This window comes from Ranitomeya imitator, chromosome 4 (genome assembly GCF_032444005.1).
Source record: "Ranitomeya imitator isolate aRanImi1 chromosome 4, aRanImi1.pri, whole genome shotgun sequence".
NCBI lineage: Eukaryota > Metazoa > Chordata > Amphibia > Anura > Dendrobatidae > Ranitomeya > Ranitomeya imitator.
The window spans coordinates 174,639,312-174,658,799 of record NC_091285.1 but is presented as its reverse complement, the minus strand read 5'-3'; the positions used below and the strand labels follow the sequence as shown (position 1 = coordinate 174,658,799).

The 19,488-nt window shown below is 47.9% G+C and overlaps 1 protein-coding gene across 1 annotated transcript in view; it reads right to left on the bottom strand.

Moving 5' to 3' along the window:
- NEURL1B (neuralized E3 ubiquitin protein ligase 1B) overlaps positions 1-8,334 on the bottom strand; it is a 75,972-nt gene extending 67,638 nt beyond the window's left edge. The window contains exon 1 of the mRNA XM_069764103.1: positions 8,101-8,334. Within this exon, the coding sequence (XP_069620204.1) occupies positions 8,101-8,131 (31 nt within the window). The 5' untranslated portion in view covers positions 8,132-8,334. The remainder of the gene's footprint in view (positions 1-8,100) is intronic.
- Positions 8,335-19,488: the final 11,154 nt, after the last annotated feature.

Sequence of the window (19,488 nt, the reverse complement as noted above, 5' to 3'; positions counted from 1 at the left end):
CCCCCTTAGACAATAAGGGCTTGGCTACTTTATCTCTCACAGTTGAGGGACAAGTATGTGACCAGACCTGTCCATCGGCCTCCCTCAAGTGAACAGCAGCTGTGCTACGTGCGGCGTTTGTCAATTGGAAGAGCCATTTTAGGAGGCCTGTGCAGTCCGAGAAGGGCTGCGCTAACAATGGCCATGGAATACTGCTATATTAGGAAGAGATTACTCAGGAGGGACATGCACCTCCGTGTGCGCCTCACCACCATTCCTAGTAAGATTCATGGCGAAGTGAACGCTGCCACTAGTCATGGATCTGACAAGAGCACCCACATACCCCTCCATATCCGGAGCTGGGAGAAACTGGCGTGAAAGCTTTCATGAATTGGGCCCAATATCTTTAACATAAAAAAGGATCCAACAACAAACCTACTTTGTAACATATAAAATAAAGGCAAAGTTTAATTCAGACGTCAGTTTATCAAGTATTGTATCTGTGCCTTACCCAGATAGAACAAGTAACCATTATAGTGTATGGAGCTGTTCACATGTCCAGGTTCGTTTGTTCACAAAAAAAAAAAATAAATTAATCAGAGACACACCTATTTTTAAAAACTCACCTATACAAGTCTATGGGTCCTGTAATGGGAAGGAGAAGCTTTGCAATTCTTTTGTATTCCCTATGAGAAAATCCCTGATGGTATAAACTAACACACTGACCGAACACTGCTGGAAAGCGGATCCACACTGATGAAAACGGGGATTTATTTTTCCTTTTAGATATAAGAAAAAAAAAACTTCTGAACAAGGCTTTAGGATGCAGATCTCCAGGTTATCAAATATCCACCTTCCAAACTATTTTGTACATTGCATCAATGCATTTAGAATGCAAAAAAGCGAGTTTGTGATAGGTTCTGATTAGAAATCTTCTAGCGTTCTGCTTCTAAAGCTCGGATGCGAGCCAATGCATCACCATGGTATCAGACGACAGGCACCTGTGTAGCCTAACCCCGCAGTCATACCTTCTTCCATCAGCCCCCGCTTCTCGGGAACATCCTGCATGTAAGCAGGCATAAAGAGAACAGATGGAAGAAAGTAGGACTGCAGGATCAGTTTATACCAGATGTCTTATTTGTTAATAGTTACCATGGAGATGCATAAGTCTGCATAGGGCTGCAGAGCCAAAACGACAGATTCCATTCAATACTGCGATGCTGATTCATTTTAGAATGTCGATATGACAACTGTTCATGTGCCTCTTCATTACATTTGGACGTTTTACTCCATGCAGAAGAACTACACAGAAAGTGAAGGAAGAATCTTGGGTGACCAAAAAAAGCATTTATACAAGTGTAATGTCCGTCGTGGGACATCTGTTACTTATGAATGGGAGTAGGTCCAATTAGGAGACTGTTTCGAGCGGACGCTACATGGTTGCAACATGGAGACCATCCGCGTACTGTGGGGTTCACATCCTGGATCCGTTCGTTTCATGGCTACTGTTCACATGAATATAGTCGATCATGTCTAATACACAACACTGCTGCTGACTTCCCAAAATCTATACAATAGGGGGCAGCATTTCTCACAGTCCACTAATTTTATATAAAACGTGATATAATTTATTTTATCAGGAAATCACTAATAATTCAATTTAATGAACCTAATAATAACACTAATTAATAATACCCTAAGCTGAATCATAAAAAATTGTCACAGGCTGCAAGGACAAAGGAAGACAGAATTAACCCACTAATTACTGGACAGTGTAAATGTTTTACCAGATAGACATACAATTCATTGCGTACCTTTTAACATCAACAGCTTTCAGGTGCCATGGCTCAGCAGCTAGGATTTATCTAGAGAGCTAGCTCACAATGTAAGGAGACCATCTGCTAGGGGTCCTCATTGTCCTCATGCTGGCAGCCTTCGTAGTGGAAGACTATCCTTTACTGGAGGATATATTCCCCAAAGACAAACTATCTTCAGGCTAGGTCTATTCTACACATACCAGGCATCACACCATGACAAGAGAATGGATGCTAATAACCAGGGCTGTGGAGTTAGTAAGTCAAACATAGTAACATAGTTATTAAGGTTGAAGGAAGACTATAAGTCCATCTAGTTCAACCCATAGCCTAACCTAACATACCCTAACATGTTGATCCCGAGGAAGGCAAAAAAAAACTCATGTGGCAAAGAGTAAGCTCCACATTGGGGAAAAAAATTCCTTCCCGACTCCACATACGGCAATCAGACTAGTTCCCTAGATCAACACCCTAACAAGTAATCTAGTGTATATACCCTGTAACATTATACTTTTCAAGAAACCGCAGACTCCGACTCCATGACTCCGACCATATACATAAAGTGCAGCACAGATTCATCTCCACAGCCCTGGTCACTACTGAGCATGTACATAAAGTGCAGCACAGATTCATCTCCACAGCACTGGTCACTACTGAGCATGTACATACAGTGCAGCACAGATTCATCTCCACAGCACTGGTCACTACTGAGCATGTACATACAGTGCAGCACAGATTCATCTCCACAGCACTGGTCACTACTGAGCATGTACATACAGTGCAGCACAGATTCATCTCCACAGCACTGGTCACTACTGAGCATGTACATACAGTGCAGCACAGATTCATCTCCACAGCACTGGTCACTACTGAGCATGTACATACAGTGCAGCACAGATTCATCTCCACAGCACTGGTCACTACTGAGCATGTACATACAGTGCAGCACAGATTCATCTCCACAGCACTGGTCATTACTGAGCATGTACATACAGTGCAGCACAGATTCATCTCCACAGCACTGGTCACTACTGAGCATGTACATAAAGTGCAGCACAGATTCATCTCCACAGCACTGGTCACTACTGAGCATGTACATAAAGTGCAGCACAGATTCATCTCCACAGCACTGGTCATTACTGAGCATGTACATAAAGTGCAGCACAGATTCATCTCCACAGCACTGGTCACTACTGAGCATGTACATAAAGTGCAGCACAGATTCATCTCCACAGCACTGGTCACTACTGAGCATGTACATATACATAAAGTGCAGCACAGATTCATCTCCACAGCACTGGTCATTACTGAGCATGTACATACAGTGCAGCACAGATTCATCTCCACAGCACTGGTCACTACTGAGCATGAACATAAAGTGCAGCACAGATTCATCTCCACAGCCCTGGTCACTACTGAGCATGTACATAAAGTGCAGCACAGATTCACCTCCTCTAACAGACAAAATCCTTAGATCAGGAACAGAACAAACAATACAGGACATTTCATAACATTACCAAATTCTTATCAAAACATTTATAGCACATCCTGCACTGCACCCAACTTATTATTTTATATTTTAAGAGTAGGTCCATTTTATACCGACTCCACCAAAATGCACTCCAACTCCACAGCCCTGCTAATAAGTAATCAAAACTAAAAAAATAAATATATATATATATATAAATATATATATATATATATATATATATATATATATATATATATATATATATATATATATATATATATATATATATATAACAAATTAATAAAAAAAACACAACAGTAAAATGTTCTGAGACTAGGGGTAGGCGGCCAATGCTGATTCCAACCCTGCTGGACTATAAGGGGCCATAAAAAAGTATGCAAGAAGTCAATCACAAGCTGTAGAAACAATATAACAGACTTGTGTTTATCGTAAAAGGCAAAGTGGCAACTGATTTGTAGAGATCTTCTAGTCTGCAGCAAGTGCTCTCATTTCAGCGGCTCAGCTGTCTTGTGCCTTTGTGCAACATGTGCACTAGAGTGGGACAATGGCCGCAGCGTTTTTGTGGCATCTGTCGCCTCTTATAGGGGCCCATGTCTAATCCTTCCAAGAGGAATAATGGCTCGTGTCAGAATGCCAACTTTTCACAGAGGCATAACCCTACTTTGTACACAGCCCATGCCCTGTGCCCGATGTACTGTAACACTACAGCCCTATGATCCGATTCCCAAGCACCGGCCACTGCCTAAGACATTGTGCCTCAATCATGATAATACACAGATGGGCTCTAAGCTAACAAATGGTTAAGAACGTTGTCATGATGTCTGTATCCGAGACCGCTGATCTTCATAATCCCTAGTTACACATAACCCTATATGAAATATGCCATTTTATTCCATGGTATTACAGCCTCTATATATAGAGTCCAGGGAGATCTTCTCACAAAATAGCAACAGTGCCATGAGAAAGGGCGAAGATGGGCACAAACCTAGAATGGCGCAGAACACATGGTTACACAACTGAACAGAGGGCAATATGGCCGGAAGGTGACAAGGAAACTTATAACTGGCACGGCTTATTAGCCCATCACTGTTGATTCCTTACATGTCACTAATATATTAAAGTTGCCGTGTATATCCACACATAAACGGCAACACCTAGTGTGGATGTTATCTCCTATCCATAAGAGGACAACTGCCCAATCACTGGAGGTCTGAACGCTGAGACCCCCACTGATCCCAAGAACTGGCACCTCGATGAATCACATGTGAACGGTGGTCAATCCTGTGCACCGCCACTATTCATTCTTATGGGAGTGCAGAACAGCAGCCGAGAGCAGCGTTATATACAATATCATAGAGTTAGTATCCTCTATATACAAGAGGGGACTGCCGCCCTCCTATATACAATATCCCCTATATAGCAGGTAACACCGCCCTCCTATATACAATATCCCCTATATAGCAGGTAACACCGCCCTCCTATATACAATATCCCCTATATAGCAGGTAACACCGCCCTCCTATATACAATATCCCCTATATAGCAGGTAACACCGCCCTTATATACAATACCCCCTATATAGCAGATACCACCGCCCTCCTATATACAATATCCCTATATAGCAGGTAACACCGCCCTCCTATATACAATATCCCTATATAGCAGATACCACCGCCCTCCTTATATACAATATCCCTATATAGCAGATACCACCGCCCTCCTTATATACAATATCCCTATATAGCAGGTAACACCGCCCTCCTATATACAATATCCCCTATATAGCAGATACCACCGCCCTCCTTATATACAATATCCCTATATAGCAGATACCACCGCCCTCCTTATATACAATATCCCTATATAGCAGGTAACACCGCCCTCCTATATACAATATCCCCTATATAGCAGGTAACACCGCCCTTATATACAATACCCCCTATATAGCAGGTAACACCGCCCTCCTATATACAATATCCCCTATATAGCAGGTAACACCGCCCTCCTATATACAATATCCCCTATATAGCAGGTAACACCGCCCTTATATACAATACCCCCTATATAGCAGGTAACACCGCCCTCCTATATACAATATCCCCTATATAGCAGGTAACACCGCCCTCCTATATACAATATCCCTATATAGCAGATACCACCGCCCTCCTTATATACAATATCCCTATATAGCAGATACCACCGCCCTCCTTATATACAATATCCCTATATAGCAGGTAACACCGCCCTCCTTATATACAATACCCCCTATATAGCAGGTAACACCGCCCTCCTTATATACAATATCCCTATATAGCAGATACCACCGCCCTCCTTATATACAATATCCCTATATAGCAGGTAACACCGCCCTCCTTATATACAATATCCCCTATATAGCAGGTAACACCGCCCTCCTATATACAATATCCCTATATAGCAGATACCACCGCCCTCCTTATATACAATATCCCTATATAGCAGGTACCACCGCCCTCCTTATATACAATATCCCTATATAGCAGGTACCACCGCCCTCCTTATATACAATATCCCTATATAGCAGGTACCACCGCCCTCCTTATATACAATATCCCTATATAGCAGATACCACCGCCCTCCTTATATACAATATCCCTATATAGCAGGTACCACCGCCCTCCTTATATACAATATCCCTATATAGCAGATACCACCGCCCTCCTTATATACAATATCCCTATATAGCAGATACCACCGCCCTCCTTATATACAATACCCCCTATATAGCAGGTACCACCGCCCTTCTTATATACAATACCCCTATATAGCAGGTACCACCGCCCTCCTTATACACAATACCCCCAATATAGCAGGTAACACCGCCCTCCTTATATACAATACCCCTATATAGCAGGTACCACCACCCTCCTTATATACAATACCCCCTATATAGCAGGTACCACCGCCCTTCTTATATACAATACCCCTATATAGCAGGTACCACCGCCCTCCTTATACACAATACCCCCTATATAGCAGGTAACACCGCCCTCCTTATATACAATACCCCCTATATAGCAGATACCACCGCCCTCCTTATATACAATACCCCCATATAGCAGATACCACCGCCCTCCTTATATACAATACCCCCTATATAGCAGGTAACATCGCCCTCCTTATATACAATATCCCTATATAGCAGGTACCACCGCCCTCCTTATATACAATATCCCTATATAGCAGATACCACCGCCCTCCTTATATACAATACCCCTATATAGCAGATACCACCGCCCTCCTTATATACAATACCCCCTATTTAGCAGGTACCACAGCCCTCCTTATATACAATACCCCCATATAGCAGATACCACCGCCCTCCTTATATACAATACCCCCATATAGCAGATACCACCGCCCTCCTTATATACAATACCCCCATATAGCAGATACCACCGCCCTCCTTATATACAATACCCCTATATAGCAGGTACCACCGCCCTCCTTATATACAATACCCCCATATAGCAGATACCACCGCCCTCCTTATATACAATATCCCTATATAGCAGATACCACCGCCCTCCTTATATACAATACCCCTATATAGCAGATACCACCGCCCTCCTTATATACAATACCCCTATATAGCAGGTACCACCGCCCTCCTTATATACAATACCCCCATATAGCAGATACCACCGCCCTCCTTATATACAATACCCCCATATAGCAGATACCACCGCCCTCCTTATATACAATATCCCTATATAGCAGATACCACCGCCCTCCTTATATACAATACCCCTATATAGCAGATACCACCGCCCTCCTTATATACAATACCCCTATATAGCAGATACCACCGCCCTCCTTATATACAATACCCCTATATAGCAGGTACCACCGCCCTCCTTATATACAATACCCCCATATAGCAGATACCACCGCCCTCCTTATATACAATACCCCTATATAGCAGATACCACCGCCCTCCTTATATACAATACCCCTATATAGCAGATACCACCGCCCTCCTTATATACAATATCCCTATATAGCAGATACCACAGCCCTCCTTATATACAATACCCCTATATAGCAGATACCACCGCCCTCCTTATATACAATACCCCTATATAGCAGGTACCACCGCCCTCCTTATATACAATACCCCCATATAGCAGATACCACCGCCCTCCTTATATACAATACCCCCATATAGCAGATACCACCGCCCTCCTTATATACAATACCCCCATATAGCAGATACCACCGCCCTCCTTATATACAATACCCCCATATAGCAGATACCACCGCCCTCCTTATATACAATATCCCTATATAGCAGATACCACCGCCCTCCTTATATACAATACCCCTATATAGCAGGTACCACCGCCCTCCTTATATACAATACCCCCATATAGCAGATACCACCGCCCTCCTTATATACAATACCCCCTATATAGCAGGTAACACCGCCCTCCTTATATACAATACCCCCATATAGCAGATAGTGCCCCCCTCGGCATCTGGCGCCCGCACGGTATACGCAGGCGCTGTGCCTGGAGCGGGCAGTCTGGCATTAGGTGGCACGGGAAGGTGTGTTGGTGCCCAAATTCAAAGCGAGCACCTGGACCGCGTCCGACCAATGGCGCCACAGGTGACTCCCCGGAGCCGTTACAGAGCGGCCACTGACACTGCTCCCCGCCATGGCACACAGGTGGGCACTGCACCTACATGGCCGGTGCCCGTGTGCAGCCGCACAGCTGTCTCCCCGGCACATAAACCCTCACAGTCCCCGGTGCTCCCGTCTCCGGACCGCCTCACCTGGCAAGGTCTTGTGTGCCGTATTCCCCATGACAGAAGGTGCAGAGCCGGTGGCGGAGGGACGATGTCACTGAACCCTGTCCCGGGCAGTGAAGGTCCATTTAACCCCTTGCTCCCGGGGTTGCAGTTCCTCCGTGTGCCGATCCCCGGTGTGGCAGCTGCTCCGCACCCTCCCTCCGTGCAGCGCTACAGCCCGAAACGACTGACTGCATCCAGAGCCGCCACCGCTCCACCACCGGGGGCGGGGCCCGACACCACGCCCACCAGCCTGTCATCTGTAGCGATGAGGCGCAACGGGGGGCTGTGTGTCCATGACTACAGGGATAGCACCGTGACTACAGGGGTGGCACCGTGACTACAGGGGTGGCACCGTGACTACAGGGGTGGCACCGTGACTACAGGGATAGCACCGAGACTACAGGGATAGCACCGTGACTACAGGGGTGGCACCGTGACTACAGGGGTGGCAGCGTGTCCGTGACTACAGGGATAGCACCGAGACTACAGGGATAGCACCGTGACTACAGGGGTGGCACCGTGACTACAGGGGTGGCAGCGTGTCCGTGACTACAGGGATAGCACCGAGACTACAGGGATGGCACCGTGACTACAGGGGTGGCACCGTGACTACAGGGGTGGCAGCGTGTCCGTGACTACAGGGGTGGCAGCGTGTCCATGACTACAGGGGTGGCAGCGTGTCCGTGACTACAGGGGTGGCAGCGTGTCCGTGACTACAGGGGTGGCAGCGTGTCCGTGACTACAAGGATAGCACCATGACTACAGGGGTGGCAGAGTGTCCATGACTACAGGGGTGGCAGCGTGTCCGTGACTACAGGGGTGGCAGCGTGTCCGTGACTACAAGGATAGCACCGTGACTACAGGGGTGGCAGAGTGTGCATGACTACAGGGATAGCACCATGACTACAGGGGGGGCAGTGTGTCCATGACTACAGGGATAGCACCGTGACTACAGGGGTGGCAGCGTGTCCGTGACTACAGGGGTGGCAGAGTGTCCATGACTACAGGGATAGCACCGTGACTACAGGTGTGGCAGAGTGTCCATGACTACAGGGATAGCACCGAGACTACAGGGATGGCACCGTGACTACAGGGGTGGCAGCGTGTCCGTGACTACAGGGGTGGCAGAGTGTGCATGACTACAGGGATAGCACCATGACTACAGGGGGGGCAGTGTGTCCATGACTACAGGGATAGCACCGTGACTACAGGGATAGCACCGTGACTACAGGGGTGGCAGCGTGTCCGTGACTACAGGGGTGGCAGAGTGTCCATGACTACAGGGATAGCACCGTGACTACAGGGGTGGCAGAGTGTGCATGACTACAGGGATAGCACCATGACTACAGGGGGGGCAGTGTGTCCATGACTACAGGGATAGCACCGTGACTACAGGGGTGGCAGCGTGTCCGGTGACTACAGGGATAGCACCGTGACTACAGGGGTGGCAGCGTGTCCGTGACTACAGGGATAGCACCGTGACTACAGGGATAGCACCGTGACTACAGGGGTGGCAGCGTGTCCGTGACTACAGGGGTGGCAGCGTGTCCGTGACTACAGGGGTGGCAGAGTGTGCATGACTACAGGGATAGCACCGAGACTACAGGGATGGCACCGTGACTACAGAGGTGGCAGCGTGTCTGTGACTACAGGGGTGGCAGAGTGTGCATGACTACAGGGATAGCACCATGATTACAGGGGGGGCAGTGTGTCCATGACTACAGGGATAGCACCGTGACTACAGGGGTGGCAGCGTGTCCGTGACTACAGGGGTGGCAGAGTGTCCATGACTACAGGGATAGCACCGTGACTACAGGGGTGGCAGAGTGTCCATGACTACAGGGATAGCACCGAGACTACAGGAATGGCACCGTGACTACAGGGGTGGCAGCGTGTCCGTGACTACAGGGGTGGCAGAGTGTGCATGACTACAGGGATAGCACCATGACTACAGGGGGGGCAGTGTGTCCATGACTACAGGGATAGCACCGTGACTACAGGGATAGCACCGTGACTACAGGGGTGGCAGCGTGTCCGTGACTACAGGGGTGGCAGAGTGTCCATGACTACAGGGATAGCACCATGACTACAGGGGTGGCAGAGTGTGCATGACTACAGGGATAGCACCGAGACTACAGGGGTGGCAGCGTGTCCGTGACTACAGGGGTGGCAGAGTGTCCATGACTACAGGGATAGCACCATGACTACAGGGGTGGCAGAGTGTGCATGACTACAGGGATAGCACCATGACTACAGGGGGGGCAGTGTGTCCATGACTACAGGGATAGCACCGTGACTACAGGGGTGGCAGCGTGTCCGGTGACTACAGGGATAGCACCGTGACTACAGGGGTGGCAGCGTGTCCGTGACTACAGGGGTGGTAGTGTGTCCATGACTACAGGGATAGCACCGTGACTACAGGGGTGGCAGCGTGTCCGTGACTACAGGGGTGGCAGTGGAGCGCCCCCAGACACAAGGCCGCACGTTCTCGGTACCGGGCCTCTCTGGTTCGGTTCTGAGGCTGTCACGGTGGCTAGACCCGGTCCACGACCCTGCTAAGTGGCGTCCAATAAAGGTGGTGCAGTCTGTCAGGGGTTCGTGACGCCACCTGTGGTGTTCGGTCAGGGTGACCGACGCTGCTGTGGGGTCCGCTGCGGTGATGGAATGGCAGCTGGATGGTATACCTTCCCACAGGTGAAGTATGTCCCCAGGGCTTCCCAGTATGGTGGATGGTGATGGTGTGAGGTGCAGACAATAACGAGGACACAGGGTTGCAGTCTCTTTACCTCTTTACTGAAGACTCCAGGATCCTCAATCCAGAGCACGCTTAACAGGGCTATCAGAGACCGGCCGGTCCGATGGGCACATCCAGAATTTCCTTCGCAGATGGAAATCGTTGCCTACCACTAGCGCCTGTGTGTTGTAGTCCTACCCTGCTGAGCATTCGGAATAGTCCTCACAACTGCTGTTCTCGTTCGTTCTCTAGAGCTCTCTCTCTCTCTCTCTTTAGTTTCAGATGTTGCTAGTTTCTTGTCCCCCAGTATGTTTTGGCTAGGACGCTCCCGTATGACAGGAAGGCCTGGAGGTCTTCCGGGACCCTAGAGACGCCCCTCTCCCACTGTTGCCCCCTATGTCTTCTTAGGAAATTTAAGGTAGACAGCCAACCTATAATTAACTGTCCTGCGGAGTTCGGAGTAAGGCCTAAAGTCAGTTACTCCCGCGGTGTTCCGGCCACCGGCTGCGCGCCTCAGTAGGATGTTGCCTCGGTCTCACGGCACGACTCTTACTGGCTCTCCTTTTTGCTAGATCTCGTTTACACTGTTCCACAATATCCTTCCCTTCTTGTCTCTTTCTTAGGCTACCGCCGCAAAGAGGTGCAGGCGCGGCTCCGTTACGTTCTGCTCTGTACGCTAGGCACCTGCCAGGTCCCCACGCCTGACAGGGACCCCCCTGTGTCTTCTCCCTGCAACACCCCCTGCCACGGAATGTTGCCTGAATCCCACCCAGTCAGCTTCTGACTAACTTCCTCCCCAGCCCCTAGTTTTACCAGTGTGAGGAGTGGCCCAATAAATAAAGCCTTTTTCTCCCCCTAGTGGCCGGAGTGTGAAGTGTAATGTGTGCTGGTGATACCTGGTCAGGAGAATTCCTTCAGTGCCATCAGACGTACCATCACTACCCTTAGTGGCAGAGTGTCATACTGCAACGACCAGGTCTCTGGGGCTCTGCAGCAGCGTGTCCATGACTACAGCGGTGGCAGAGTGTCAATGACTACAGGGATAGCACCGTGACTACAGGGGTGGCAGCATGTCCGTGACTACAGGGGTGGTAGTGTCTCCATGACTTCAGGGATATATAGAGAGAATGGGGTGCTCACTACACTAGTTTGGTGCTCAGGAGAAAAAATAGAAGCATCAAAAAAGTAACTCCGGCACACAGTAAAAGTCAATTCAATTCAAACGTGAATTTATTAGAAATTTCAATAATGTTCTTCATCCAAAAACTATAAATTTAAACCGCATACGTAGTGGCAAAAAGAGACAATTAGGGTATGTTTCCACGTGCAGGAAACGCTGCGTGTTTGACGCTGCATAGAGCCGCAGCGTCAGACACGCAGCGTCCAGATGTTACAGCATAGTGGAGGGGATTGAATGAAATCCCGTCTCCACTATGCGTGGTAACACGCACGCGGCGGCCCTGCGACTCCGGACATGCTGCGCGTCTTTTCAGATCACAGCATGTCCGTATATCTTGCGGCGACGCTGCGTCGCCGCAAGATATAGCACAGGGCCCTATGGTGGGGAGCGATGATCCCGGATGTGTGCTATGAGCTAAGCTAAGCTAAGTGCTTCTTTGCTATTTGTTGCTATTTTTTCTGTCCAGCTTGTCTATTTGTTTTGCTGGAAGCTCTGGGACGCAAAGGGTGTACCTCCGTGCCGTTAGTTCGGTCTTTTTGCCCCCTTTGCGTGGTTTTCTTTAGGGTTTTGTGTAGACCGCAAAGTTATCTTTCCTATCCTCGTTCTGTCTAGAATATCGGGCCTCACTTTGCTGAATCTATTTCATCCCTACGTTTGTCTTTTCATCTTACTCACAGTCATTATATGTGGGGGGCTGCCTTTTCCTTTGGGGTATTTCTCTGAGGCAAGGTAGGCTTATTTTTCTATCTTCAGGCTAGTTAGTTTCTCAGGCTGTGCCGAGTTGCATAGGGAGCGTTAGGCGCAATCCACAGCTGCCTCTAGTTGTGTTTGGAGAGGATCAGGAATTGCGGTCTACAGAGTTTCCACGTCTCAGAGCTCGTTCTATTATTTTGGGTTATCGTCAGATCACTGTATGTGCTCTGATCGCTATGTACATTGTGTTACTGAATTGCCTATCATAACAGTACAGGAAGCCAAAAGTACTAATGATTCTCAATAGAGGGAAAAAGGAAGTTCTGAGACCATTTTTTTTCCTTTGCACTGTGATTTGTCTTTTTTTTCCCCTAGACATTTGGGTGGTTCAGGACACAGGTGTTACAATGGACATTAAAGGTCTGTCTTCATGTGTAGATCAGCTCACGGCAAGAGTTCAAGATATTCATAATTTTGTGGTTCAGAATTCTTTGTTAGAACCGAGAATTCCTATTCCAGATTTGTTTTTTGGAGATAGAACTAAATTTCTGAGTTTCAAGAATAATTGTAAACTGTTTCTGGCTTTGAAACCTCGCTCCTCTGGTGACCCAGCGCAACAGGTTAGGATCGTCATTTCTTTTTTGCGTGGCGACCCTCAGGACTGGGCATTTTCTCTTGCGTCAGGAGATCCTGCATTGAGTGATATCGATGCGTTTTTCCTGGCGCTTGGATTGCTGTACGATGAGCCTAATTCAGTAGATCAGGCAGAAAAAAATTTGCTGGCTCTTTGTCAGGCTCAGGATGAGATAGAGCTATATTGCCAGAAATTTAGAAAATGGTCCGTGCTCACTCAATGGAATGAATCTGCACTTGCAGCCATTTTCAGAAAGGGTCTCTCTGAAGCCATTAAAGGGACTCTGTCACCTGAATTTGGCGGGACTGGTTTTGGGTCATATGGGCGGAGTTTTCGGGTGTTTGAATCACCCTTTCCTTACCCGCTGGCTGCATGCTGGCCGCAATATTGGATTGAAGTTCATTCTCTGTCCTCCATAGTACACGCCTGCGCAAAGCAATCTTGCCTTGTGCAGGCGTGTACTATGGAGGACAGAGAATGAACTTCAATCCAATATTGCGGCCAGCATGCAGCCAGCGGGTAAGGAAAGGGTGAATCAAACACCCGAAAACTCCGCCCATATGACCCAAAACCAGTCCCGCCAAATTCAGGTGACAGGTTCCCTTTAAGGATGTCATGGTGGGATTTCCTATGCCCGCTGGTTTGAATGAGTCTATGTCTTTGGCCATTCAGATCGGTCGACGCTTGCGTGAGCGTAAATCTGTGTACCATTTGGCGGTATTACCTGAGATTAAACCTGAGCCTATGCAGTGCGATAGGACTATGACCAGAGTTGAACGGCAAGAACACAGACGTCTGAATGGGCTGTGTTTCTACTGTGGTGATTCCACTCATGCTATCTCTGATTGTCCTAAGCGCACTAAGCGGTTCGCTAGGTCTGCCGCCATTGGTACTGTACAGTCAAAATTTCTTCTGTCCGTTACCTTGATATGCTCCTTGTCGTCGTATTCTGTCATGGCGTTTGTGGATTCAGGCGCTGCCCTGAATTTGATGGACTTGGATTATGCTAAACGTTGTGGGTTTTTATTGGAGCCCTTGCAGTGTCCTATTCCATTGAGAGGAATTGATGCTACGCCTTTGGCCAAGAATAAGCCTCAATACTGGACCCAGCTGACCATGTGCATGGCTCCTGCACATCAGGAGGTTATTCGCTTTCTGGTGTTGCATAATCTGCATGATGTGGTCGTGTTGGGGTTGCCATGGCTACAAGCCCATAATCCAGTATTGGATTGGAATTCCATGTTGGTGTCCAACTGGGGTTGTCAGGGGGTACATGGTGATGTTCCATTTCTGTCAATTTTGTCATCCACCCCTTCTGAGGTTCCAGAGTTCTTGTCTGATTACCGGGATGTATTTGATGAGCCCAAGTCCGATGCCCTGCCTCCGCATAGGGACTGTGATTGTGCTATCAATTTGATTCCTGGTAGTAAATTCCCAAAAGGTCGACTGTTTAATTTATCCGTGCCTGAGCACACCGCTATGCGCAGTTATGTGAAGGAATCCCTGGAGAAGGGGCATATTCGCCCGTCATCGTCGCCATTAGGAGCAGGGTTCTTTTTTGTAGCCAAGAAGGATGGTTCGCTGAGACCGTGTATAGATTACCGCCTTCTTAATAAGATCACTGTTAAATTTCAGTACCCCTTGCCATTGTCATCTGATTTGTTTGCTCGGATTAAGGGGGCTAGTTGGTTCACTAAGATAGATCTTCGTGGTGCGTATAATCTGGTGAGAATCAGGCAAGGCGATGAATGGAAAACTGCATTTAATACGCCCGAGGGTCATTTTGAGTATCTAGTGATGCCGTTCGAACTTGCCAATGCTCCATCAGTGTTTCAATCCTTTATGCATGACATCTTCCGTGAGTACCTGGATAAATTCCTGATTGTGTACTTGGATGACATTTTGATCTTCTCGGATGATTGGGAGTCTCATGTGAAGCAGGTCAGAACGGTTTTTCAGGTCCTGCGTGCTAATTCTTTGTTTGTGAAGGGATCAAAGTGTCTCTTTGGTGTGCAGAAGGTTTCATTTTTGGGGTTCATCTTTTCCCCTTCTACTATCGAGATGGATCCGGTTAAGGTCCAAGCCATCCATGATTGGACTCAGCCGATATCTCTGAAAAGTCTGCAAAAGTTCCTGGGCTTTGCTAATTTTTATCGTCGCTTCATCTGCAATTTTTCTAGTGTTGCCAAACCATTGACCGATTTGACCAAGAAGGGTGCTGATTTGGTCAATTGGTCTTCTGCTGCTGTGGAAGCTTTTCAAGAGTTGAAGCGTCGTTTTTCTTCTGCCCCTGTGTTGTGTCAACCAGATGTTTCTCTTCCGTTCCAGGTCGAGGTTGATGCTTCTGAGATTGGAGCAGAGGCTGTTTTGTCACAGAGAGGTTCTGGTTGCTCAGTGATGAAACCATGCGCTTTCTTTTCCAGGAAGTTTTCGCCTGCTGAGCGAAATTATGATGTGGGCAACCGAGAGTTGCTGGCCATGAAGTGGGCATTCGAGGAGTGGCGTCATTGGCTTGAAGGAGCTAAGCATCGCGTGGTGGTATTGACTGATCATAAGAACTTGACTTATCTCGAGTCTGCCAAGCGGTTGAATCCTAGACAAGCTCGTTGGTCGTTGTTTTTTGCCCGTTTTGACTTTGTGATTTCGTACCTTCCGGGCTCTAAAAATGTGAAGGCGGATGCTCTGTCTAGGAGTTTTGTGCCCGACTCTCCGGGTTTATCTGAGCCGGCGGGTATCCTCAAGGAAGGAGTAATTGTGTCTGCCATCTCCCCTGATTTGCAGCGGGTGCTGCAAAAATTTCAGGCTAATAAACCTGATCGTTGCCCAGCGGAGAAACTGTTTGTCCCTGATAGGTGGACGAATAGAGTATCTCTGAACTTCATTGTTCGGTGTTGGCTGGTCATCCTGAAATCTTTGGTACCAGAGAGTTAGTGGCTAGATCCTTTTGGTGGCCGTCTCTGTCGCGGGATGTGCGTACTTTTGTGCAGTCCTGTGGGATTTGTGCTCGGGCTAAGCCCTGCTGTTCTCGTGCCAGTGGGTTGCTTTTGCCCTTGCCGGTCCCGAAGAGGCCTTGGACACATATCTCTATGGATTTTATTTCTGACCTTCCCGTTTTTCAAAAGATGTCAGTCATTTGGGTGGTCTGTGATCGCTTTTCTAAGATGGTCCATCTGGTACCCTTGTCTAAATTGCCTTCCTCCTCTGATTTGGTGCCTTTGTTCTTCCAGCATGTGGTTCGTTTGCATGGCATTCCAGAGAATATTGTTTCTGACAGAGGTTCCCAGTTTATTTCGAGGTTTTGGCGAGCCTTTTGTGGTAGGATGGGCATTGACTTGTCTTTTTCCTCGGCTTTCCATCCTCAGACTAATGGCCAGACCGAACGAACCAATCAGACCTTGGAAACATATCTGAGATGCTTTGTTTCTTCTGATCAGGATGACTGGGTGTCCTTTTTGCCTTTGGCTGAGTTCGCCCTTAATAATCGGGCCAGCTCGGCTACCTTGGTTTCGCCGTTTTTTTGCAATTCTGGGTTCCATCCTCGTTTCTCTTCAGGACAGGTTGAGTCTTCGGACTGTCCTGGTGTGGATACTGTGGTGGACAGGTTGCAGCAGATTTGGACTCAGGTAGTGGACAATTTGACCTTGTCCCAGGAGAAGGCTCAACTTTTCGCTAATCGCAGACGACGTGTGGGTCCCCGACTTCGTGTTGGGGATCTGGTTTGGTTATCTTCTCGTCATATTCCTATGAAGGTCTCCTCTCCTAAGTTTAAACCTCGTTTTATTGGTCCGTATAGGATTTCTGAGGTTCTTAATCCTGTGTCTTTTCGTCTGACCCTTCCAGATTCTTTTTCCATACATAACGTATTCCATAGGTCATTGTTGCGGAGATACGTGGCACCTATGGTCCCATCTGTTGAGCCTCCTGTCCCGGTTTTGGTGGAGGGGGAATTGGAGTATATTGTGGAGAAGATTTTGGATTCTCGTGTTTCAAGACGGAAACTCCAGTATCTGGTTAAATGGAAGGGTTATGCTCAGGAAGATAATTCCTGGGTTTTTGCCTCTGATGTCCATGCTCCCGATCTTGTTCGTGCCTTTCATGTGGCTCATCCTGGTCGGCCTCGGGGCTCTGGTGAGGGTTCGGTGACCCCTCCTCAAGGGGGGGGTACTGTTGTGAATTCTGTGGCAGAGTTCACTCCTGTGGTCACAAGTGGTACTTCGGCTGATTCTCTCTGGGAGCTTCCGTTTGTGGAGGAAAGTGGTACTGCAGCTTCTGAGTTTCCTCCCTCAGGTGATCTGGTGAGGTCGTTAGCTGCTTCTCTACTTAACTCCACCTGATGCTTTGATCTATGCTTCCTGTCAATGTTCCAGTGTTGGACTTGTGTTTCTCTGGATCATTCCTGTGGCCAGCTGCTCTGCATAGCTAAGTGCTTCTTTGCTATTTGTTGCTATTTTTTCTGTCCAGCTTGTCTATTTGTTTTGCTGGAAGCTCTGGGACGCAAAGGGCGTACCTCCGTGACGTTAGTTCGGTACGGAGGGTCTTTTTGCCCCCTTTGCGTGGTTTTCTTTAGGGTTTTGTGTAGACCGCAAAGTTATCTTTCCTATCCTCGTTCTGTCTAGAATATCGGGCCTCACTTTGCTGAATCTATTTCTTCCCTTTTCATCTTACTCACAGTCATTATATGTGGGGGGCTGCCTTTTCCTTTGGGGTATTTCTCTGAGGCAAGGTAGGCTTATTTTCTATCTTCAGGCTAGTTAGTTTCTCAGGCTGTGCCGAGTTGCATAGGGAGCGTTAGGCGCAATCCACAGCTGCCTCTAGTTGTGTTTGGAGAGGATCAGGAATTGCGGTCTACAGAGTTTCCACGTCTCAGAGCTCGTTCTATTATTTTGGGTTATCGTCAGATCACTGTATGTGCTCTGATCGCTATGTACATTGTGTTACTGAATTGCCTATCATAACAGTATATATGGAGCAGGGTCCTCCCTCCTTATGTACTCGTGTGCCTTGTTTTTTGCTCATGTTTAATGTATTTGTCTATATTTGCCCCGTATTCACATGTAAAGCGCCATGGAATCAATGGCGCTATAAAAATGTATAATACTAATAATAATGGAGGCTATGTGAGGGCTCACACCATACTGTATATATGGAGGCTATGTGAGGGCTCACACTGTATATATAGAGGCTTTGTAAGGGTCTCACTGTATATGTAGGGGTTCATACTGTATATATGGAGCTCATGTGGGGCACACACTGTTTATAGTGAGGCTATAGAAAGGCAGGCCATACCTTTATATGCTGTGATGCCGCGATCACTAGCGGGTTGGGGAATACTCGCTTGACAATGGGATGAAGGCACACAGTCACGTTTTCTTAAACAGCCCATGTGGTTTATTATACACTCAGCATAAACCACTGTAGGCCATGTTACACAATACATACCTTCCACATAGTCTATAGCAGTTCACATTGATTCGCAGCCTCTACACATGCCGGACCTCAGTTTGTCCAGTTACCGTGGGAGACCACACAGTTTATTAACTGCCCCTTGTCAGTGCACACAGTTCCCCATCTCTGGGTTACCTTCCTGGAGCTCCTGCTCCACACGCTGACCTCCTGTCAGTGTTCTCTCCTGGGGAAGCTGCCGAACTGGGATCACCATCCCTGTGACCAGTGCACCCCCGACAGTCCAGATCCTCAGACGGACGATAGCTTCCCCAATGCAGTGCCATCACAGACTCTGCACATACGGCCTCTCTGTGTGCTGTTCAGGATGTCCGTCCCCACCTGGGACCATCCAACACACAGCCTTCCTGGACCTTACACACTGACCAATCAGGTCCATACATTCTCTCACATGTGACCACACCATGGTCTTATTATGCACCTGTAACCACTCCCATTGGTAGGAGATGTGTGTGGTTAGTCAGACCTGCCCAGCTCTCCGACCATCCCTGTAAGCCTCCCTATAAAGCTACACAAAAAAACTTGTAGGACTACTGGTCCCAGAACAACATTATCGGCTTACAACGCAGAGGATTCTCCCCTGCGACACATACCGGCCATTTACAATCATGCCAGACACTGTTAGAAAATCCCAGATACACCTCCATGCATATCCTGAGGAGCATA